The 20799-nt window shown below is 42.5% G+C and overlaps 1 protein-coding gene across 3 annotated transcripts in view; it reads left to right on the plus strand.

Moving 5' to 3' along the window:
• Positions 1–20799, plus strand: part of GMPR (guanosine monophosphate reductase) — a 37485-nt gene that overhangs the window by 5179 nt on the left and 11507 nt on the right. For all 3 annotated transcript variants that reach the window (XM_057424429.1, XM_057424430.1, XM_057424431.1), the window contains exons 2-7: positions 139–258; positions 925–1008; positions 1835–2008; positions 8415–8496; positions 11240–11346; positions 16780–16822. In XM_057424429.1, the coding sequence (XP_057280412.1) occupies positions 139–258; positions 925–1008; positions 1835–2008; positions 8415–8496; positions 11240–11346; positions 16780–16822 (610 nt within the window). The remainder of the gene's footprint in view (positions 1–138; positions 259–924; positions 1009–1834; positions 2009–8414; positions 8497–11239; positions 11347–16779; positions 16823–20799) is intronic.

A 20799-nucleotide genomic window follows, 5' to 3' on the forward strand; every position in this document is an offset into this window, starting at 1 on the left:
AGAATGAAAGGAGGAAGAACAGGAAATGTGAGGAAAATTAAGAAGCAGTATTTAAACCTGCTGTATCTGAAGTCAGTAGCAAAACTCGTGTTAGATTGCAGCCAGTTTCTTAAAAGAATGTGTTCCTATTCACTGCAGGTCGACCTTACACGGACCTTCACCTTCCGCAACTCCAAACAGACATACACAGGAATTCCCATTATAGTGGCAAACATGGACACTGTGGGGACATTTGAAATGGCCGTGGTTATGGCAAAAGTAAGTCTTGATTCTATTTTTGCAACAATTGGGAAGCCACTGGGTGATTGTGAGCAGCCCTTGTTAGTTTTTACCTATGTTTGTCGGTGAGCAGTGGGGCGTGAGTTAAAAAATCCAGAACAAGAAGGTGGTGTTTCACTGCAAAGCAACTGTGCTTTTACAGCTCTAGATACAAGATAGTTTTAGTGGAGATGCTTACCAGCAAGCTTCCATCTTGGGTGTAACTCAGCTTCACGTGGAACTTTTAGAGCTTATTTTTTGAGGTTTGTATTGTGAAAATACAAACCTTCCAGAGAAAAACTATTAAGTGACAACATTTTTGAAAGTGGACGTTACTAGATAGAGCTGCAGCAGTCAGGAGTCATGAGTTAACTAGCCTCTGTCCTCAAGACTCAGATTACTTTCTTGCACTGCTTAAGCACATTCAAAATATTGATGATAACTTCATGAAACACATCAGAAATATGATCCCGAAAGGTCAGCTAAGTATGCTAAGTTACCTTTGAAAAGCTCTTTGGAGTGGTTTTGTCTGTTACTCACTGTTACTGCTTTTTTCAAGCAGGAGGAGCCTATACTTAAAATGGGAATTTCTGGTATCTTGTTATTCGGAGCAGAGGGAAAGATGTCTAACTTGGACATTAATATCAGTTTTCTTATTTTTGCTAGCATGCAATGTTCACTGCAATTCACAAGCATTATTCTTTGGAAGAGTGGAAACTGTTTGCTGCCAATCACCCAGAATGCCTTGAGGTACATTTTCATACTGTAAATTATTATGGTTTATTGCTTTGTTCTGAACTCACATACACTGGAGTCTCTTGGGAATATTGTTGTCAAATGAAGTTTTGAGGAATGAAGATATTTGCTGTTCTTATATGCATCAAGGGAAGTGGCTTGTCCTGGTTTAAAAAGAATAGCTGTGTGAGTCCATTATGAGTAGAATCTCCTAGTGATTAAATAGTGACTTGCTCTGTGACCTTGGGTCACTGCAGAGGATTTGTGAGCCAGTAGCTGTGGAAACTATTTTTCTATTGGAAAGGACTTACAGGAAGACAAAGGAGGAAGAAATCTGTTTGTTTTAAATGGTAGCTTGAGCAAGCGGTTGGACTATGCAATCTCCAGAGGTCCCTTCCAGGCTCAACTGTTCTGTGATTCTGGATTTCAAGGGTGTGTTTGGTGAACTTAAAAGACCCAGATTCCACTCTTGTCAGTGCCACAAATTTTGCTATTTTGCTTTCCTGGAAATATACCAAGTAAGGACTTCTTTTGTGTTTGTGTTAGTATGAGTACAGCTGAGCCTTCATTCACCTCAGGTGATCATATTTGCCTATGAGAACCTTGTTGTGAATTAAGAACTGATAAAAATGCTGATTTTGCTTTATTTTAGAGCCTTAAACCGAAACAGAATGACATACTAATATTTGCAGAAGGGTATTTATTTTTTAGTATGTAATGTGATTTTCACTAGTTTCCAGCACAAGTTGTCCCAAGACTATGCAGGTAAAGATACATGAACTGTGTGTTTATGCCAGTTTTGACAAGCTACTACTCTCTTTTGTTCTCCCTGTCTTTCTAGCATGTAGCAGCAAGCTCAGGTAGCGGAAAAGCTGATTTGGACAAGTTAACAAGTATTCTGGAGGCCATTCCACCTATCAGATACATTTGCCTGGATGTGGCAAATGGCTATTCAGAGCATTTTGTGGAGTTTGTGAAGTCTGTCCGTGCCCTGTTCCCACATCACACCATTATGGTAAGTGTGTAGCAAGGGTTGAGGGGGTGTGTGGGAATTCTGTCCAGGAATAGGGCCCAGGGTTTGGTTGGTAGGAATCAGCACCTCAGTGGTAGCTCCATCAGTCTCTGAGTGCTCATTTAATGAAAGGGAATGGAAGAGAGGAGGAAAGAGAGAAGGAAAGAAAGGTCTGACTCAAAACCCTTCCAGACAAATGTGTGCGGACAGCTCTATTCAGTACCCTTTAAATGCAGCAAGATGTTGACTCCGAGCCAAATGGTGGCTGTTTAATAACATGTTGCCATTGTCAGTCTTCCACTGTTGATAATTTCTGTGGGAATGTTCAGTGTGTGCTCTCATACAACAGTTTGATGTGGCATGGCAGGCTGGGTAGATCCAATTTTTTTTTTACTACTTGCATCCTCCTTTCCACACCAGATGTGACTTATAGAGTATATAGGTTTATTTTGGTGATCCAAATCAAGAGGTTTGCTGTGGGAATGCATCAGCGTTTCTGGCCAATAGAGGCCAATGGCTCTTTCATCTATAAGATCACTATGAAGGCAGCTGAATGTAGACTAATCTTTGCCTATGATAAAATTCATAGAGGTGTTGTGAACAGGGCAATTGTGGACAGGGTCATCAGGGAGCAAAACAGTCAATGTTGGGGCTTTTCATGTACCTTCTGTGATGTTACTATCCTTTCTTAGAGTGCTAATGCCATATTTCCTTCAGCCCTTTTTTGCACCAGGAGTGTAGGATGTTTGCATTGACACAGGACTCCTTACAGCAGAACCCTACTTCTCCTGCTTGTTTCCTAGGGCCCTTAAAGAAATGGGTCTGAATTTGTTCCATGAGAATAGCAGAAATTCTCAAACAAGCAGTAGACTCTTCATGAGATTACCAGCCTTTATTCAAGCAAAAAAAAAAACCCCACAATCATGTGTTTAGGCAACACTTTCTCACTTTTTCATGCCAGACGCACCGCTTCACACATCTAAAGTAAATGTGAAGTAAAAATGGTCATATATGCGTACTCTGACTTAGTTCAATAGGGAACTGCATGTTCAGGCAGCTCAGGGAAGAGTGCATTCCTTCCTCGCATGTCAGAGGAAGTGTTCTTGCCTCTGAATGATGGTGGCATAGGAGAATGGAAGTGGGCTGGAATGCCTGTGGGGTTCTGGATTACCATAAGCTAAGGAATAGGCATCCTTCAACAGCTACCAGCAGATGGAAGAACCTTTTTGGTATGGCCATATTTCCCATGGCTTTGGGGAGAGGTTTTGGAAACATGAAATGATAGATGTAGGATTTTTGAGCTTTCAACTTGATGTTCACTGCTAAGGAACAGGAAGGAGTTGTTCCTTTGCCTTCGATCTGAATTATTGTCCTTGGTGACATGATTACCCCAGTGTCTTTGACTTGAAGAGTTGTGGGAGGGAGCTTAAACCACATAGTTAAAAAGAATAGATCTTCCAATTAGAAGTGGAAAGAAAACAGTATGTCTCCTCCTTCCCCATCTCCACATAGACTGCTAACTGAGGAGGGAACTCAGCCAAGATGAATTGCCCAGAGGCCAATGTCCAAGTCGGGTATCTAGCCCAAATTTTAGTCCAAGGTCCTTAACCCAGTTTCATCCACCTCCCACATCTGCTGAGCTACCTGTTTAGTTTCTCCGTTTCTGTGACTAAGGTTATTGCTACTTCAAGTCTTATTGTTCTGCCGCCACCACCTCCTTGGGTGCATCTACAGCCCTGACCTTTTCAGTTGCCTTCTTTGATCGTAGCTCCTTCCTCTGAATGTGGTTCAGTATGGCTTATGTTTTTCATGTCCTGAACAGGGATAATTTCTAGTCCTAAGAGCATGCTAACAAACTTGGGGTGTTAAAAAACCTTCTGTGTTCCAAATCCTCCAGAGTCTGTGCAGTCCCTGAAAGTCTCTGATTCAAGTAGGGACAGACATCTTAACCCCACTTCCAAATGAGTTGAGTTTATGCTCTGTGCCAGAATGGTCTTCTGAGGCTATTCCTGGCTGAAATGCAGGAGCTCCTCTAGGCTTCTTTTTATGGTACTCTGGAAGACATGTCCTGCTCCTTCCTGTTCTGTCTGCTTTGATGTTTCTATGCTATGCCTGCAGTATGTTCTCTGCTGTTGTGGCTTTCAAACAAAAGGATTAGCAGTTAAATAGCTATGTAAATACAGAAGGTTTCTCATAATGGAAAGGATCTCCAGGACCTTGCAGGCTGTCTTGTTTGCTTTCCTCAGCATGACCATTCATTTCACAGTCAGCTGCAGTGCAGTACATAAGAGTAACCCAACCCTGGGTCTCAGGGAATGTCTGTTCCCAGGGGCCACTTAATGAGTTCAGCTCTGAGACTGAAAGGTGATGACCAAAGCAACTGTGGCTAACGTAGTAATGTCTGTGGCTGGTACTCTAGTGCAGATGGAGGATGTCTCTTGTGTAACAGCCTTTCAAAGGAATGTTTTTGCCTTTTTAGATACTTGCTTTTATTATCACATTACCTCATTTTTCTCCTCCTGGCTTTGACACAAGCCCTTTACACTCCTGCCTTTCTTATTAATTTACAAAGAAGATCAGTTTCTCCAGGGAACACAAAAGATAAAGAAGACAATCAGGGGCACAAAGGTGCAACATGACTTGCCTTAAATAACCTGTTAGATTGAAGATGGAGGAAGAAGCAGTATTCAAGTCTCCTGAGAGTACCATGAATGCAGCACTGCCCCCAGAATCACGAGTAATGGTCCAGTGGGGCGTTCTGTTATAGCACAGCATCATGTGCTTGTGTTCTGCCTACTTACTAAAGTCTAAAGCAAAACTTCAGTTGACATTCATCATGAAGGGTCAGAGACTTAAATTACAGTAAGCGTAGCCCTTATTAGTATAGTTGTAGATACTAGGGTTCTTCCATTTCACTGGAAGTCTGTTTAGCAAGCTAAGACATCTTTGCCAGGAAGCTTTGCCAAGTTTTTATCCTGAATTTCTCTTTTCGTAATGTTCTCTGTTCATTATCCAGACAAAACCCTAGGGAGAGGAATGCGGAGCATGGCAGGAAGGAAAAGGCTGGGGCAGGAGCACACTTGCAGATGTAGTAGCACCTGCAGATGTGAGCCAGAGAGGGAGGCAAGTGGCATCACAAAGCAGGAGCACAGGGAAACAGCATGAGCCAGAAACTGTTGCTCCTCTTGAAGTCAGTAGCAGAGCTTTTCAGGGCCTTAGTAGAGGCAGAATTCAATCAGAGAAGCCTATGCATACTGCTCCCTGTTTATCTCTGGAGCACGCAGCAGAGTCAGTGCAGTCATGGTGTGTCCACCAGGGCTGGGGTCTCAGAGCAGGGGCCAGGTGGGATCCCAGGGTGGGGGACAGTTAAGATACTGAGGGTCTTTAGGGTCAGTCACAATATTGAGTGCAAACACCCACCTCAGTGTCACAAAGGGCATCATCTCTCCATCTTACGGTAAATCACCCCTTGCTTTGGTGGGTGGGAAGTGTCCTTTGGCAGTGTTTCTGATAGTGTGGAGGCACAGACTGTGCTTTCCTCTAGGATACAAGAAGAAAGTTTGAGAACTGTTGTCACAGATACTTCTCCCCAGCTTGATCCATTGCCATTTGCCAGCAGATTTCAATCAGTGCAGCAGTGTTGCTGTCTTAGTCAGTGTGAGTCGATATTTATAGCAGGCTTTTATGAGGCACTGTATCAAATGCCTGACTGAAATTCAGAGGCACTGCCCTACTGTGTTCACTAATTTTGTATCTCTGTTAGAGAAGCTGTAGCTTTTATAATCCTGTTAGGTGAAATCTTGATCCCATTAAAGTCAGTAGTGAAACTCTCTTTGACTTTCCTGAGGCCAGGATTTCCCTCAGGACTGACCCACAGTACAGTCATCCTGGATAGTGCTAGAATGAGCCAGGGTGTCACTCACTTGAAACCTCACACTGAATGACAGTACAGTGGAATGTTGCCCTGAGTGTGTAAGGCCAAGCCCACAGACATGGTAATTTTTTGCAGCCCCTGATAACTGACCACACTGAAAGCATGGTAGTTTACCTGACTTCACCTGATCAGTTGTTACTGATAATGTTAAATTTACTGCCAGGGGTACCAAAGTTAGATTAACAGTAAGGTAATTACTGGGTTGTATCAAAAAGTCAGTTTTGCAGCAGATTAGAAATACATTGATACATGAGCTGTAAGATGAGCATGGTTCTCACTAATACAATACTTCTGCCAATTACTGTGTTTCCTGACTACTTGCCCAAATACACTACAAAATGTATGGTCTGTAGTGGCTTCTTTGTACAAGTTACAATTACTTTACTTGCTTTATATTCTTAGTTCATTTTAAGGGGTTTTCGCCTCTGTAGTCTCAATCTTTTAATAGTCACCTTTTCACATTTTTTTTAGTTTAAGTATTCTGGCTTTACCGTACAGGTGGGGCTTTCAAAAGCCCTTTTGCCTCTATTCAGCTGTCCTGCTGTCATCATGGTAAAGCAAGCATTGTTTTCAGTGGAAGTAGAGTTCAGCTGAATGTGAGAAAATGGCTTTCCCTGCTCTTCAGCTGTGATACTAGGGTCTCTTCACATACAGGTAACTGTCACTTATCATGTAGTGGTGCTTTTTTGTGCTGTCTGAGGTCTGCAAAAGATACCTGGAAGAAGCATGCCTGTTGTTGGCAGGTTGAAGTCTGCTATGTAGAGCTCCATGTCTTCCCTGAAAATTTGTCAGGGATCTGCAGATTCAGAAAGAAACCACCTATGTGTATACATGCATTCCAAGAAAAAATGTATGCTGGGGACAAAAGGGCTTTTTCCTGCTAGGATAATCATTTTAAATCAACAATATGGAGTTCCAACCTCTCTAGCAATAACTTAGCATTAAATGTCTAGTTTGCATTTCTGAAGAGACAGTTTGACAACCCACTGTGCTCTGCTAATAAGAAACACTGCTGTTTTAAGTTAGATACGTATTTGATGCCAAATCTCATGGAGCCACTGACTTTAATACCCATTCATTTCTCATCATGAATTTGTTGCATGTGCTCCAGTATTTCACCAAGTTCTAATGTGCTGCATGTTATACTGCATAGATAGTCATCTGTCTTCCAGATGTAAATCACTTCTTTAGTGTTGTAAGCAGTGTGCTGTCACCCCACCTTGGAGTGCACAACACTTAGTATACCAAATTACCACTGAGCAGAAAGGAAGCGGCACTTAGCTGGAAACAATGTACCTATTATATATTCCTTATTTCCTGTCTGTTCTATTTTCTTTCATTTTATTTTTAATCAATATTGTGCAGTTTTGAGCAAAGTTAAGTGGTCCTGTGTCATAGACCACAAATTGCTGCCTAACAGTATCATTGTTTTTATAAGTGCTTCAGATGGTGGGTTGTCAGCTGTTTCAGACTAATAAAAGGGGGAAGTAAAATTCAGTAAAAACAAATAAACGGTGAAATAAGAGCCAAAAATCAGTGAGGGGAGAATAGGTTTTACCAATATTCCCTGATTAGCTCCTGTTGACTTCAGCAGTTTTGTTTCAATAAAAACTTAGAAAATACAAAGTAAGGATTTTAGGATCTGCCTCCTGCTCTTCCCATATTAGTACTGCTACAAACACTTGCTCAGTCCTGGAATATCATTACGTAAGAGGTTTTCTGAGCATCTCTAGATACTGAATTCAAATCTCCACAGCAGATGGGGCTGCACATGGGGGGCCATGTCACCCCCATGTCAGAGTGTCACCTGGCAGTGCAGCAGACACGATGCTCTGGGGCAGGATAAAGGGAGCATCTTCTTGTCAGGACAGCCTTTCTCTGCAGCATTAAGCATGACCACTTGTCAGGGCAGGGTTGCATAGTCTGAATATACATACCAGTTTTGCCGCCAGTGTACAAAATGGCAGGAATAATACCTTGTTACTCCTTCAGTAATCAAAATACTGAACCCTAAAGGAAATAGAGATTTGACAGGGTTTAAAATAAGATCAGAACATTTTCTCACTAAGTAAGGTAGGGAAATGGGATGGAGGCTATAGGCTGTTCAGGAGGGATAGGCAGGACAGGAGAGGTAGGGGAGTTGTACTGTGTAAGGGAGAAGTTTGGCTGTATAGCCCTTACAGTTAGGAATGGTGTGGTTGAGAGCCTCTCTGTGAGGATTAGGGAGATGGAAGATAAAGCAGATATACTGATGGGATCTTAAGAATCAGGGTTAACTGGACCAATCATGAAATCTGTTGGACTTGAAAATGTACCTGTATGATTTGTTTAATCTCTCTGGCATGCGCAATGAACAAACAGTATGGTGAACGGTATTCTTTCTGACTCTACATAGTTCCCTACATTATCATCATTAGTCTTTTCTGCAGTAGTCTTGAAATCTACCATGTATGTGATACTGTTCCTTCTGTCTAGGCAGGCAATGTGGTGACAGGAGAGATGGTAGAAGAACTTATTCTTTCTGGAGCAGATATTATTAAAGTGGGTATCGGACCAGGTAAGTCAAATCCAGTCATAGAATAATAGAATAGCTAGGGTTGGAAAGGACCTTAGGAATATCTAGTTCCAACCCCTTTGCCATGAGCAAGGATTTCTCATTCGAGACCAAGTCGTCCAAGGTCCTCTTCAGCTTGGCCTTGAACACTGCCAGGGATGGAGTGTTTACCACTTCTTTGGGCAACCCATTCCAGTGCCTCACCACCCTCACAGTAAAGAACTTCTTCGTTATATTTAATGCGAAATTCCTTTGTTTAATTTTAAACCCATTGCTCCTTTTTCTGTCACTACAGCCCCTGATGAAGAGTCCTTCTCCGGCATCCTTTTAGGCCCCCTTGACATACTGGGAGGCTGCTATGAGGTCACCATGCAGCTTCTTTTCTCCAGGCTGAACAGCCCCAATTTTCGCAGCCTGTCCTTGTATGGGAGGTGCTCTAGCCACCATGTCATCCTCATGACCCTCTGTTACCACTGTTACAAGGAGTTGTCTAGATGGAACCAGTGTATAATGCTCTTTGCTTGCCCATTAGGATGCCTAGACCCAGTTGGGTCAATAAGTAACAGTGCTTTTGCACATGTTTAAGATACACATGAACAGCATACTAGAGATCTGTACTGCAAAGTGTTACATATTGCATCTTCTGGCAGTGTAGATGCCTGCTATTGGAAGCACTGAATTGCCTGGGATGCTGACGTTATAATTCATAATGTGTTGTGTTTAGGAACTCTTTCTAGCCCATTGAAAAGAGGCTGAGTCATCCCAGCAAAAGCTCAAAGGATACTCTGTTCAGGTATCCACTTCTATCAAGAAAAGATAAAAGAGTTTCTGAATAGCTATATGGTTTGTGTTCTGTTAAGCTGAGGTTGCCCATCTTGTCAATGCCTTCATCAGTTCAAAAGATGAAACGGTATTAATTGCGAAGTATGGATGCCGTTGCCTCTATCTATTACTATTGCCTGAGAGCTAAAGCTTACATTAATGTACCTATCACTGCAACATTCCCATGGGTAAATGGGAGGACCCTAAACTTTTTGGTTTTCCTACCTTCCCTTCCCTAATATTGTTCTGTGGCATATACTGCCATATTGTCTTCCCTTTTTTAATTTCCCTCCCTTGTGCATTTCTTCATGTGCTTCTTCCTCTTACAATTTTCTTCTTAGACTTCAGCTGAAGTCACCATATGTGGGCTAGATTTTAAACTGGCTAACACAAGTGCCACTTACAGAATAGCTGTGATCAGCCAGTGCAGTGCAGGCAGATTCCTTACTTTACAGTGCCAAATAGTTATGGTCCATGAATTGATAATTTGAGCAGAGCAAATGTAATAAAAGTTGCAGTTGTGCCCAGGAAGACAGCAGACAATATATACTGCAAAATCCATGAAGAATGAACAGCAGAGTTGTCAATTGTCATAGGCAAGTTCAGATGTGAAAGAAGAATTATCACAGCTTGTAGCCTTAAAGTGGAAACAGAAGTGCTGTATAGCCCTCCCTGGAGATCTTCTTGAACAGATCTGTACAAGTTGACCACCCAAAATAAGTAACAAATGTTCCTCACAGAAGATCAGATCTTGACCTCTTTTCCAGATAATTGTCCATCCTGTGGAAAGTGGCAGTGATTTATTCTAAAGCATCGCATATATAAGTACATAACCCTGTGGAGATTATTTTAAAACTAATTTTCATCCTTCTTTGCAGAAATATTTCTCAGTGTTTTCATGTTATCAGTTTTTTGAAAGATCTTTGGAAATTTACTTTACTGGTAGCTCAGGTATACCTGGAGCTGGGTGAAGGGATCCAGATTTCACTGCATTTGGTTTAGAATCTGTTCTGAAATTCTTGTTTTCATTCAGAACTTTATGGTCTGTATCCTAAATTGTAAGACCCATACAGGCAAAAAGCAGTTCTCATTTTGACTCCTAATATGAGGAGAAAAATAGAGAAGGTATTCCAAAAGACATATAGACATGTTACCGTGTTGAACCATAATTGAAGTGGGTTTCTTATATATGTGTATATAGTTTTATTTTTATATATACATGCATCGTGTATGTGTATAAAAATATAGTTTAATCAATTGTAATTAGTATATTTCCTGTAATATTACACTATATAGCTTTTGGGTGATTACTTATCTCACTTTTTAAATGCTGTATGCTTTTTTTTTCATATTCACAACTACTGTGATCAACCAAATATTTCTGCTTAAGTATTAGGCAGAAAGATGGGTTCTTCTCTCTCGTGCAAAATCATCACAAAAAATAAAAACACAGGTTTTCCCTGAGAATTATTTTTTAAAACACACATAGAAAGGAGATATAAATGTTTATTGGAAGAAATATTCAGGTATTAAATACTGCTGCTTAGTCTCAGGCATGTCACTCTGGTTCTTTTGTCCCCTTTCTGTTCATGGACCTTATTCAGATTTGATGTCTTGTGATGCATGATCCCCTCAGTGAGAAGCATTATGCATGAGACCTAAACTGGGAAGCATGTCCCTGGGGAAGAAAGGGGGTATATTAAGTCACCTTAATTACAGCTCCCATGAAGCAGTGTGGTAACATTTCAAACCTGAAGTTCCTGTGTGTTCCTTTTATCCTTGAGAAGCCAACACTGGCAGTAGAGACTTCTTGAGGGGGAAAGTACTACAGATAGAAACACATTTTTTTTCCACAAGAAAAATAAGATATATCTTTTCAGTCAGCCTTATGGGCAATGTTTTTAACTCTCATTTTCTTGTCTAGGTTCTGTGTGTACCACTCGGATTAAGACAGGGGTGGGCTATCCACAGCTAAGTGCTGTTATTGAGTGTGCTGACTCGGCACATGGCTTGAAAGGACATATCATCTCTGTAAGTAAATGCCATCTACTCTCAGATTCCTACTGTGCAAACTGTATGGAGCAGGAGAATCAAACAGTCCAATACTCTGCATGTTAAAGTCTATCCTGTCATCTCTGGTTGACCTCTATACTAGCTCCTTGGGTAGTCAGTAGGGATGTAAATGTAAAGAAACTAACTCCTTTTAATTTTTAAAAAGACTTGAGCTCCTGGCTCCTGTTTTTGCCTTTGGAAAGCTGCTTCTTGCTCCCTGAATGGAGTAGGCTGTTATGTGAGTAGAATGGGAAGCTTGGTAGTGTTTTCAAATGGAAGAAAACAGTCATTCCTACAAAATATTTCTGAAAAATGAGTTCAGTGTAAACATGGCTTTTCCCAGGGAGTGGAACTGAGAGATAGGCAGGCAGTAGAGGGGAGTACAAGGTAAAACAATATGAGCCCATCTGTGCCCTAGTAGCTGGATTGATTCAGATAGCATCCTCACAGAGCTCTCTGTGCACGGGCAGGAGTGTTTCAGGGGTGGCTCTTTTGAGCATGGCTGGCGCTTCAGCAACTTACGTTTTCGCAAAATTCTGGGGAAATACTTAGCCTGTGGAGGAAAAAGAGCATGTCTTTATTGCCTGCTAATGGCAGCTTCTGTTCTATCAGCAAGACCTGATTCACCTTGCACAGAAAAAGTAAATCTGTAAGCATGATCTCAGACCTGGCTAGACTGCAGCCTACAGCATCCCAACAGGTAGCAAGGAAGGCATAGGGCCTAACCAGCATGCTGTGCTCACAGATACCCTCACAGCCAGCAGTCTCCCTCTGTGGCCTTTGAAAAGACCACACACTGAATTTTAGATGTACCACCGAATGAAATCACTGGAAGGCCCTGATTTGTTTAACCCAGTTGTGACTAGTATCCGTGTGAGGAAAGGGGTGTGTTGTGTTGTTGAGGAAGGAGGGGATGGGCAAAGGCTTCACTGTATTGCTTGGAGCTGTGGGTGCAATGAAGCAGGAAAATAAGTATGTGTTACAGATGGATCTCTCTTACTCTTTGTTGTTAATGCATATGCATTCCTTCCTTTCCATGGCTCCCCTATATGAATTTTGCAGAAAAAAAAAAAGCAGTCTGTGATTCTGTGACTTGGTCAGTATTACAAATATGTGTGCAGAACATGTGTGCAATAAAGCATGAAAGACTCATTACTGTGAAGGCTGGGTAACTATAGGTGTCATCCTAGCAGTAGTGCTTAGAGACCCATTCTAGTTTTGCAATAATCATTTTCTGCTAACAACCCTCAGAAGAATGTTATTATCCTGATTTTACAGTAAAATGGGGAGTAAGTATTTAGTCTGGCAAATGAGACAGTTATGTACTATTCCTCCTCTCCTTTCCTATCTTGGGGATGGATCAACTCCTGACCTGCTTAGGTCACGTTGGCTTCAGTGACCCCAGACCTATCAACCCCCTAGCCATTACAGGGTGAGTGCAGGAGGGCAATTTAGTATCTGCTACAACATCTGGGCCAAGAAAATTACCTTCAGTTGTAACTGAGGTCGCTAGCACCACTGCAGCTCAACTGTCACCCAAGCTGAGGACACTAAAGAAAGGGCGAGCATATTATGCCTGAGTTCTGCAGCATTCAGGTAGATATTGGTGTGTTTAGTGGGTAAAGAAGGCTGAACTGCATGGTCAAGCAAGAGTTCTGGCAAGAATATAATAAAAGAAAGGTATCCTCCTGTGGGAAAAACACCATATGGGAGTAAGTCTATATATATAATTGGGTATAGTGGCAGCAAGTATACATGGCATCCCTCAGAATGTCTCACTACTGTCATTACAGAGATTCAGGAAGGGCACATTCTGCCTCAGCCAAAGGAGACCACTACAGGCAGAGTATTACCACGACTATCTATGTTAGTTTGGCAGGAGAAAAGACGTCCAGTAGTTTTTTTGTTATATTAATATGGAAGTAGAAGGAAGGATGTGGAAAGATTCAAAGCCTACCAGCTTATCTTCATGTAGATTATAGCTGATGGTGTGATACGGGTTAGTCCCTTGGGGCACTTTTCTTGCACCCACTTTTGTCTTGTCCTTCATCAAATTGCTCCTCTTTCTTGTCTTGTTGGCTCAGTTTACCTGAGAAGGGAAAGAAGCCTCACTCACAGATTGAGGTGATGGTGCTGAGCACAGTACTGTGAGGAACACAGAACTCTAGAAACCCATTCTGCAGTAGCTCTGCTAGGATGGCAGCACAAATTGGGATTTCAAATGTTTGTATTACTAAAGTAATCATATATGACTTTGGGGGCTGGTATGTGGCAAAGAAGGTGACAATTTTAAGGCAAACATGATAGTCCAAGCGAACGCCTGGTGTCTCTCTAGAGTCACAGAGAGAAGGGGGAGGTGACATTGCACCAAATGCTTTCCTCATGCTAAATTATCTTTAAGACTCAAAGTTCACCTCAGAAATTAATCTTTCATGACTCACTGAAAGAAGAGAGGAAACCCTGTCTAAGATACAGGCACTGTTTCTGTCCCGTGCTATTTGTCTGGGAGCCAATAGTCTCAATTTTCATTCTCACTAATCCATTGGCCTTGAGAAAGTGCAGCAGTGAGTTACAGTGGAGGGGCCGTTTAGCAGGAGTGCTCCTTCAGAAGCACCCTACATGAGATAAAGTTTCTTTTTCTTGTAGGTCAGAGAACTACTCTGCTGGATAGACAGGCAGTTGCGTATTCTAGTAAGCTAGCAATGTGGGGAATGGAAAACAGTGTTGCATCTGTCCTGTTTCGTCTATCATTTGATAGGGATCCATGTTTCCCCTTCACTCTGCCTGAGTGATAGGCTACCAGCATTCAGTAAAAAGGATGACTAAGGGGTTCTTCACCCTGCTACTGCCATACCATCTCTTCCTCCACACAGAACACTATCAACACAGAAATATGCCCAGTATATGTAGTTCAGAAAAAAGCACCATTATGTATTGTTTCTACTGTTGTATATGCCACATACTTTACATATCTTCTGCATAATAAATAGCTGTTTTCTGATACTGTAGGAAGGCCTGGTTATACAGTTTATTATAAAGGTTGCTTGAAACATATAAATCATAGTTATAAGCTTATTATAAGTTGCATATAATATTAAATATTCAAACCAGTTCATACTGGTTTTCCATAGAGTATTTATTTTCCTCAGGTGAAATTTTGTTGTTGTAAAATGGTTTATATGTTCAGAGAACAAGACTGGGGAAAGTAACATTATTTTAGCCACATTAAAATAATTCTTTTGACTGGAAACCTGTTTCTCCCTCTCCTTCAGCTTAGCACACACTTGTCTCAGAATCATGCCCTCTACAGGCCCCCGGTCAGCCTTTCCAGAAGGCTTACTTCAGAATAATGCCAGTGCTCCTGAATTCACAGGGGAATTTGTACAACTACACTTCCCTGGGGCTCTGAGATAGAGGCTGAACCTCCACCAAACTCTGTGACTGAAGCCCAGCAGTTGTACAAGTCATTTTGAATCCAGAGCCAGGCCCCTATTGAGACAAGCTGAGCTGCAAGGGAAAGCCTCCAAGACAATGCAGCAGAAGCACAGTCTTACTGTCTAAACAGAGCGTTTGATTTTTCACATGGAAAGAAGTGGTTTAATGCATATAGGTTCCTCTGGCATAACAGCTTAGTTTGTCCCCTTTTTGTTTCCCTTTCTGGGAATCATTAAATTTACCTGCTTATGTGAAGTAAGTAGAGACATCTACAGATAAAGAAGTGATGTGAATCATCATCATCATTGGCTCCTTCTATCTTAAATGGTAAGTGATGAGCTTTTGGGAAAGTCTCTTAACAGGCTCAGCATTTGTAATTTGGTGACATTCAAAGTGCTATTTTCTGAAGCCGATGATTAATGATTACACACAAAGGCCCCCATCCCCATAGTACTTCTGAAAGCATAAAGCCTCCATCAGTGTCACCACTGGGTTAATTATAAAAGTCAGACATTGAGCCACCCAGCAAGAACAGACTGAAACCCATCTACAGGAGAGCATTCATAGCCAGCCTGTCTCAGTCAGACAGTGAGAGTCACACAAACACCTGACACTATCCTTTGAAAATTATTAGACCTCTCTTTCTATCTCAGCTCTTCCTTCCCTGACACATGCACACACACTAACACCCTCCTCCAGGCTCTGACAAACTTGTCAGAGGGAAAGAATTGCACAAGCCGAGCCCTTGACAGGAGAGAGATTCAGCTGTCAGCCCAGCACTCCTTTCTGGAGCTGACAGCAAGAATTTCTAGCTCAACAAAAGGCATAATGTGCTAGAGGTTATCAGCAAATGGAATAGCAGTCTTTAAAGTTCTGCCGCGTGCTGTTTGCAGTGGGATGCCCTTTGAAAAGTCACTCAGGTTTGGATCCACCTGCTCAGTTTGTGTCTGAATCCTTCTCTGCCCACAGGGAGGTTCTAATGCTCAGCCCTACTGCCAGCTACCCAAGAAAGCTCTAAAATGGCTGATGGTGGAGGTGTATGGCTGTGCTCAGCCACAGGTCATACACAGGCGTGCGTTTCTGCCAACAGGGAGGTGAAGCAAAATGAGGTAACTGTAGAGTCTGAGGAGTAGCTTCAAAAGCGGGAGAGCTGTTGGCAGTCTGCAACAGGCCCTGATCATTAAAGGAATGGGGAGCTCTCTTGGTATAATGGCAGTGTAGGGTAGAAGGATCTTTTCATCCGATGCTCACACCTTTACAAACCCTAAAGAGCTGTAGTACATGATGAGCTATGCTGTGTGCCATTCCTCTTTTTACAGGCCTGTCACACATATGTAACTTCCCTCCCCTCAACTGAACCCCCCTCATCAGCTGCTTTGCGCTGAAACTGAAACACGTAGGTCTAAAATGCTAAAGATCTCCAAGTGCTGTCGTTTCTTTACGAAGCCTGTAGCAAAAAGTGAGGCGTCTGATGAGAGATTCATTTTCACTTACCAAAGATTAGATTGCCCAATTTGCTTAGAGATTATCAGATCAAACTCCAACATAGCTGGTGGTATATTTCCTCACCCCTCCCCCTGTGACCTTTTAATGTATTGTGAACTGCTGAGAAAGGTGTTTTAAATGTATTGGGTGGTTTAAGGTAGGGGTTTGTGGTACCTCTGCATCACACAACCTTTCATTAAAATGGCAGGGAATGATTTAGGAAATGGCAGTCAGGAATTTGAATTGCTGCTATTACTAGTGGTAGACTATACGGTAGAGTAAATGAGCCTAAAGAAGGAAAGCAATGGAAAGGATCATATGGATTCTCTGAAAGCTCAGCCAAGATGATGGATGTATAGCAGTGGTGCACAGTCAGCTCTTGACACACTGTTCCTCAGCAGCGACCGTTCTGCTGCAGGTTGCAGGGTGCCAGTGCTCACCTGGGTCCCTGAGTGAGCTCACTGTCATTCACTGTCGTGTGTTCTCTCGCAGGATGGAGGATGCAGCTGCCCAGGAGATGTCGCCAAAGCGTTTGGTAAGGACAGCGCATAGTGCCACCCATTACACCCCGCGTGTCTCCAGCAGCTTCAGCAGTGGTGCAGGAGGCCATTCCACCCTAAATGTGTAACCAGTTGTAGATTACATTTGTCCCTGTGGGTGGCTCCAGTGAAATTGGTACACCAGACGTGAATTTACTCTTTGGGCCAGACCAAATTCTGCAGTGCAAAACATACAGTGGTCGAAGTCCTATTTAGAAACAATCTGCCAGGTGTGCACAAGATACAGCACTGGGACAGTAATGCAAAGAAAACTGATAAGGGCTTCTTCTGAGTAGGGTTCAAAGATGCCTGTAACATTGCCAGATTGGACTGACTTGGTCCTTGAATGGACAAAAAGCTGGTGGAATGTGTGTTGGACAGAAGAACAAAACAAAAAGGCAGGCCAAATCCCTGGAGATGTTCTTGGGATCAGTTGTCCAGTCGAAAAGATGAAATTTTATTTATGCTGTATCCCTAGAGTTGAGATGTCTAAAATATCTAAGTTAATAATTAACGGATTTTGCTCTCATGCCAGTAGCTTCAGTGAATTGCACCAGCTCTTGCTAATAGAATAGAGAATTTAATCTGTGAGTGGTTTCTTTTGGGCATGCAAGTTACATGAGTGGGGGGAGTCAAGGTCAGGATTGTCACTTAGCCATAACGTTGTTGCAGTAGCATATGTGAAACAGGTGCTACATGCATCCTGGGCTGACAGGATATTTAAAGACAGTCCCTAGTCCCTAAAATGCCAGACCCTTTGGAGATGTTGCAGTGGGGTAATACCTGGAACACAGCAGGACAGCACAGTCTCTCATTGAGATTTCAGATCACTGAAATAATTGGATATGATACAAGAGAGAGTACATTATGATACAGCATGTCTGCTTGGCAGGAAGCTTTGCAAATAGGGGAAGCAGGGGCAAGCCTAAACTCGGGTTGCAGACCTACCAAGAAAAACGCTGGGCCTTCTGGAAAGGTTGAAACCAAAATCTAAGTTTGCAGACAGCTCCTGTTTTTAGACAGGTCAGATGACAAGGAAGTCTTAAATAGGAAAATTTTAAGCACAGCCATGGAGTGATTGCTACCAGTGATGGATCTGCTCAGTCACAGGATTTCACGTCACCTTCATGTTACCCAGTGGGTGATGTGACGTAGGGAATAGATACTCGCAGTTGGGTGATTTCTGACATAGCTGAATAGCAGCATCCACCCTTTCTGACAACAAGATTGCATTAAAAAAACACTCAGCCACTCCTCAGCCCAGCTCACTCTGACATCATGCCGCCTGCAATGAGGCCTTTATTCTGCCTTTCTCTGGCTTCGCAGCTCGCGTGGTTCTTGCCGGTGGTGGTGTCACGGGAAGCTTGTGAAAGGAGATTTTGACCTCGCTGCATTCCCAGCTGCCTGCACAGGAACATGGCCCATGTTCCTGTCTTTTCTTCAACAAGAGCATTTCCAGAAGTTAGAACAACATGAAGCAACTTCAGATTGTTTAATTTTTTTTTCCTTTGTGATGTTTATAGCAAGTCTGAAGGGTCCCTGTAGTCTTTTTGGGCTAACTGAATAGAAACTTGCTTCAAACCTGTGAAAGGGTAGATTCTGGGCCCTGTTGATTGTCAGGAGGTGCTGGGATTCACAGTGGCATATGTTTGAAGGCTACCACAAGTTGTCCCAGGACAGAGGAGCATCAGAAAGCTGAGATTATACAGGCAGTAGTTCTGTTCTGACAGTAGGGCAGACAAATCAGTCTGACTTGTGTGTCACAGGTACAAGGCTTGATAAAGATTACCCTGAGGCAATAAATTTACTAATCTGGTTATATATAATTGAGATAGGCACACTGTGGACATATGACTAGCTGGAGATAGGTGTACATTTGTCAAAGGTGGGTGGCAAAATAAGCTTCAAGATAATGTTACTACTTTGTTTATTGGTTATGTGAGCCATGTAGAAGATAGCCTTATTGCCCAGCATTTACAGGTCAAAGCTTTAACATTGATACTGAATTGTCTAGCACAGACCTCTGTGCTTGCTGAGAGCCTCTTGCAGGGAGGAGTTACATAAATATATTGGATAGCAGAGACCAAGCGATAAAACACACAGATGTACAATTTCACTTGGGGATGGAAGCCTGGACAAAGCATGGACAAGAGACCCAAAGAAGACTTTGGGTTAAAGTGATTGTACTGTCTCTTTCAGTGGATCATTGTAAAGTCTTCATGAAAGAGATGTTGAGATATTCATTATAAAGGAGTGACAAAGCAGCCATTCGAATAATAAGAAGCATAAGGGAGTCCCAGATGCAAAGACTAGCATTGGAAGATAGCTGAAGATGTGACTGGAGGAGCCAAGTTCATGGGAAAAGGAGAAGTAGGGTAGTAGGGTGGAGTGCAGGTGAAGAGCTGTGATGAAGAAGTTGCTGAGAAGCTTTACAAGTAGATTGACTGGTCTCAGGAGTCAGAGGCAGATTGGACATTTTGACAGAGGAAACCGAGGTAGAAGCCTATTTAAAAAGGCAAGGAACAGAGAAGCACTGAAGGTGGGAAACAAAAATGCCAGGAGTGACAGATATTTTTGAAGGGGCGGCTGGAATTCTGGAACTGCTGGTGGGAACCTGGTATAGATTTGGCAAACCGAAGATGTCGCTGCCATCTGGGTATTAGAGATGATAATAGAAAAGAGGTAGGTTGATCAGGGAGAAAAAAGGTGTTCTGATGCAGGAACAAGAGAAAGCATGGAACAACTTTGTTTGGGGCTTTTGGCTCACATAACTACACTCTTGGAAAGGCTGATAACACATCTCTCAGAATGCCCCAGGGAGGCACTACTATCTCCCTTTTTAAAGATGAGAAGTTGAAGCATAGAAATACTAAGTTCAGTTGCCTGAGGTCACATATATTTTTGTGACACAGCCAGGAACAGAATGTGCCTTTTGAATCCTACGCCAGCATCTTTAACACAATACTGCTGTTCCTTACAGCAGTGGTGAGAAGAGATACAGGAACGGGGAAGGAAAAGGAATTAAAAAGCATGCAGAAAAGTCAACTGGGGACATATACTGGTTCTGAAATATACCTGAGAGATCATACTGGCTTTTTTTTTGTTGTTGTTTTCATTAGCTGTGCGTGTATACCTACTGTTGCAAAGGCTTGCTGGCTCAGCTGGAGCACAGGTGAATGTTGATTCCAGGGTCAGCTGTGGTCCAGGGAAACCTACACTGCATCTGTCTGGAGGGCTGCCCAGGACACAAATCAAGGCTGACTCCAGCTGAATTTGTGCAGAGCCAAGCTGGTTATCACTAAGTTCTATTATCAGGCGTACAAAAGACATCTCAGGGACTCCATCCAGATCCAGCAGAACTGTGTGAGTGCTGGCGTCAGCATGCATATTTTGTAATGGCTTGAAAGAGAAGGCACTGTGAAATGTGAATGAGCAAAATCAGCCTAGATACAGTGTTGGCATCAAAGTGCATTGAAGTGGCATTGTGTAGAAAGAGGACAAGTCTAGCAAACTCTGGGCAAGCTGATGCTGCTTGTATGCAGTGTACCCCATCACGTCCTGTATTATCTAGGGATTTGTTGCCAGGTGTTCTCAGTCCCCACAACCTAAAATAAAGGAACGCTGTCTGTCTGTACTTGAAAGACTGCAGCTAGGTGTCACACGCATGACTAGAGCTTCTGGTCGTACAAAAAACTATGCAGAAGAAAGAACATGCTACGAAAACCAGCTTCCTGGTTGGATATTAACTGATAGAAAAGTAGTGGAACAGACTTGAAACTTTCAGACATTTTTGTAATACTGAAGCAGGGTGGAAGGTTCTGGATGGCATATTTAGTATGGGGTTGTTATTCCTGGAGCTGCAGGGCAATAAGCATGTGTCATTCCAGTGTCTACATGTGCTGTGTCTGCTGTGACATAGCTCCTCTCATCTGGAAGAGCTTGATGAATTACGTTCTAGTTTGCAAGCTACTCA

Source organism: Pezoporus wallicus, unplaced genomic scaffold, assembly GCF_028554395.1.
Source record: "Pezoporus wallicus isolate ANWC-B61680 ecotype Strahan unplaced genomic scaffold, APGP_CSIRO_Pwel_v1 contig_5485, whole genome shotgun sequence".
Lineage (NCBI taxonomy): Eukaryota > Metazoa > Chordata > Aves > Psittaciformes > Psittacidae > Pezoporus > Pezoporus wallicus.